At 57.0% G+C, this 3655-nt stretch overlaps 1 protein-coding gene across 1 annotated transcript; it reads left to right on the top strand.

Moving 5' to 3' along the window:
- Positions 1 to 8: 8 nt before the first annotated feature.
- On the top strand, positions 9 to 2389 carry LOC104913841 (antigen WC1.1-like). The gene is made up of 6 exons (XM_019621872.2): positions 9 to 368; positions 539 to 574; positions 810 to 953; positions 1119 to 1214; positions 1411 to 1563; positions 1775 to 2389. Exons 2-6 carry the CDS (start codon positions 550 to 552, stop codon positions 1888 to 1890), a joined length of 534 nt encoding a protein of 177 aa, XP_019477417.1. The 5' UTR covers positions 9 to 368; positions 539 to 549; the 3' UTR covers positions 1891 to 2389.
- The last annotated feature ends 1266 nt before the right edge of the window (positions 2390 to 3655 follow it).

Here is a 3655-nt window from a genome sequence, read left to right as displayed (position 1 = left end):
TGTGACTTCTCGCCCAGTCGTGCCGGTGCCGTGGGAGGTCACTGCCTCTGCAGACAGGGAGAAGATCCGTGCTGTGGGAGGCAAGGACGGCTGCTCGGGCAGAGTGGAGGTCTGGCACCGTGGCTCCTGGGGAACCGTGTGCGACGACTCGTGGGACGTGCAGGATGCCGAGGTGGCATGCAGGCAGCTGGGCTGTGGCCCTGCGCTGTCTGCCCTGGCCGAGGCTGCGTTTGGGGAGGGGACAGGACCCATCTGGCTGGAGCAGGTGGAGTGCAGGGGCACGGAGCCATCTCTGCAGGATTGCTGGGCCCGGACTGCGGATGGCGGTGCCTGCCGCCATAAGGAAGATGCAGCTGTGAACTGCTCGGGTGAGTAGCTGGGCTTACTCAGGCTCTGCTCACAGCCCAGAGCTAAGCAGAGCTCCGGGCTGCGTTCCGGCCTTGAGGAAGGGGCAATCTGGGCGGGATGCGTTGGGTAGATCAGCCAGTGGTCTGCCTGGTACCACAAAGCCACCTCTCAGCTCAGCTCTTCTCTGCAGCTGCACCCAGGATGACAGCATCCCCCCCACAAAGAGGTAACATCTCCTCCCACTGGGGCTGCGTCTCCCCACGACCCAGAGCTGGGGCTTCTGACTGGGATACAAAATGCCCAGGAAGAGGCACCAGGCTGGTGGATATATGGGGAGGGCCATAATGTACCCGAGGGGCTGGGAGGTTCCCCATCATCCACCCCCTGCCCCTCTACCCCTTACTGCCCCAACTCTCACGCACGTGCCCGGTGCTGCTCCTGCCACATTCCTGCCCCTGCAGACCCTGGGCAGATCCTGGGCTATGCGGCCGTCAGCAGGAGAGTCTCGGTGCCTGTCATCATCTGCATCATCCTGGGGCTCCTTGTTTGCCTCCTCCTGGCCCTCCTGGCAAGGCAGATGCAAAGTGCCAGAGCTCGGCACAGAGGTAGGTCCTGACTCAGCGCCGCGTGGGATGTGCCGTGTCACTCCGCTGACATCCAGCAACAAGCAGTAGAGAGAGCCCAGTGGTGGGGGAGCTCATGGCCGAGTGAGGGGAGAAGTGGCAGACGGAGGCTGGGGAAGCACAGCAGGGTCTCGTCTCTGTCCCCAGACTCCAGGAGATCCGGGGAGCCCTTCTCCGAAGCCGTGTACGAGGAGATTGAGTACAGCCCAGTGAGGGAGAAGAAAATGAGATACAGTTTCTCAGGTGGGTGCAGGTCCCTGCAGGAACACATTGGACAACCCTTTTTTCCAGCCCCAGCCCACAGCTCACACCACAGCACGTGCTGCGCCTCTTTCCAGGCTCTATTTGGAGTGCTCCCTGACCAAACTGCAGCCCTACCTGGGGAAACGTGAGGAGGAGGATCTTATCACTGTTATCCCTGCTCTCCTCTCTTTTACAGACATCCCTGTTCTGCCCGCTGACTCCCCAGTGGAGGGCTATGATGATGCCGGGGAGGCTTCTGACCCTGGGGAGCATCCTGTGCCAGGGCAGGGAGACTGGCAAGTGCCTGGGGCACAGGAGGAGGGAGAGGGACCCAGGGATGCTGCCGGAGGTGAGAGGGAAATGCAGTGCTGCAGCTTGCTGGCTGCCATCCCTGGTGCAGTAATGAGAGCCACAGCTGACGGGTTGGGGAACTTTCCTCGGGAGCTTTCACGGCGAGAAAGGGACTGGGAGAACGGGCTGAATGTCCCACGGAGGAGAAAAGTGATGGAGCACCCAGGAGGAGCAGCCACGGGGCAAACAGTTGTCTTTGCTGCTGGCAGGAGAGAGTCTGCACTCCTGGAGAAGTGTCGGAGCCCCCGAAGTTGATGGAGACACCTCACCTCTGTCCCTTGGGAGCACGGGCTACGATGATGCTGATGAGATGTCTCTGTCGTAACCCCATTGGACACAAGGCTGTGACACCAGAGCACTGGGATGCCTGAGCTCTGGGCAGCAGACTTTGTCCCTGCCATGAAGTTGGCTTTTGTAGACACAAAGGAGAGGTCAGTGCCGCTGGGAGAGCCGTGAGTGCCGGGAGCTCTTTTCACAGGGACGTCAGACAGCCATGCAACTCCTCCAAGCTTTATTCCTCTGCTTTTATGCTGTGCATCGGTATCGGTTCCTATTAAAACCCTGTGAGAGCTTTGAGCCAGAGCTTTTGCTTCCCTGCCCATATTTTGGGACATCTCTCTGAGGCTGACTGGATAAGCAGAGCACAAAGGCACAGTGTGGGGCTGGGGCACTTCTCGGGGACAGTGGGCTTGGGCTCAGGGCCATGGTGCCTGGGAAGTATTCCTGCTGAATCTACTCCAACCAGGGCAGCTAATGTGACCCTCTGCAAAGTGCCACGATGCTCCCCAGTGGGAGGGACTGACTCCTGCTGCCTTGGAGCCTGTGCACTCTAAGCTCTTCATGAATGGGAAGATCTTTCCTTCTAGATTGTTGGAAGCAGAGGACAGAGGGACAGAAATCATCCCCACAAGATGTGGGCTGCAGCCCGAGGTCATGGTGAAGCCCCTGGCCAGCAGAGGGGCCCCACTCCACTTCTAAAAGACAGGAAGGTCTAAAAGACAGCATAGCTTTATGTGAGCTGGAGTACTCCATTTTCTGCTGATGAACCTGAATAAGTAATCCATGGAAGGCCAGATGACTAACTACTTAATGTATACCACAGGCCCCTCTCAAGAAGACTGTCATGAGAGTGGGTTCATCCATTTAGGCAGGATGGAGTCACGCAGAACAACAGGAACTTTATTGTGAAGACCAGTGGCTAGCTTGTGCTTTGGAATAGTGGAATAACAGAATCATAGAATGGCTTGGGTTGGAAGGGACCTCAAGAATCATTAGGAGACTGACAGAGCTGCCAGTCGCTAGATCAAGGCCTAGACCAGGGGGCCCAGGGCCCCGTCCAACCTGGCCTTGATCACCTCCAGGGATGGGGCATCCACAACTTCTCCAGGCAGCCTGTTCCAGTGCCACCTCATCCTCGCAGTGCAAAAGAAAACTGAGCCACGCTCTTTCAAACACCTGCTCACGCACCTTACACTTGTTCTTCCTTGTTCTCTAACGGCAAAAGAACAAAACACAACAGGTCCTGCACAATGCAGTTGCTCGCTGCCAGTTGACCAGTGCCCAACCACTCACCCAGCAGTGGTAATGCCCTCAGTCACCTCACCCCAGGTCCACTGTTCAGCAGGATGCCGCAGGGCAGGGAATCGGAGAATCAGAGAATCAGAGGATCACTGAGGTTGGAAAAGGCATGTCCCTTTGGCCAGTTTAAGTTTCTGTCCCCTCCCAGCTTCCTGCGCATCCTCAGCACAACACAGAATTTCTTTACTTGAGGGTAAAGGCTTCCAACTGAGTTGGTTAATGTTCCATGCCTGTCTTTGTTCGAGAGACATTTGCACCATGCCTTCAAAAATACGCTTACCTTCTAACTTTAGGCCATCGCTACAGCGGTGAGACAGTTGGACCAGGTGAGCTTTGAAGGCCGCTTTCAGCAATTCTACTGCATTGCATTCCTTTCTATTTTGTTCCATTCTCTTCCTCCTGGTGCAACCGGGGGGACAGGAGCCTCTTCCAGGGCAAACAGCCACGTCCCACAGCACTCAGGTGCCTTTCTGGGCACCCAAGCAATTGCTTTGGCACACAAGCCACATCAA

The sequence above is a fragment of the Meleagris gallopavo genome, chromosome 21 (genome assembly GCF_000146605.3).
Source record: "Meleagris gallopavo isolate NT-WF06-2002-E0010 breed Aviagen turkey brand Nicholas breeding stock chromosome 21, Turkey_5.1, whole genome shotgun sequence".
NCBI classification, from domain to species: Eukaryota; Metazoa; Chordata; class Aves; order Galliformes; family Phasianidae; genus Meleagris; species Meleagris gallopavo.
The sequence above is the reverse complement of the archived record's forward strand: the minus strand, read 5'-3'. Positions and strand labels throughout refer to the sequence as shown.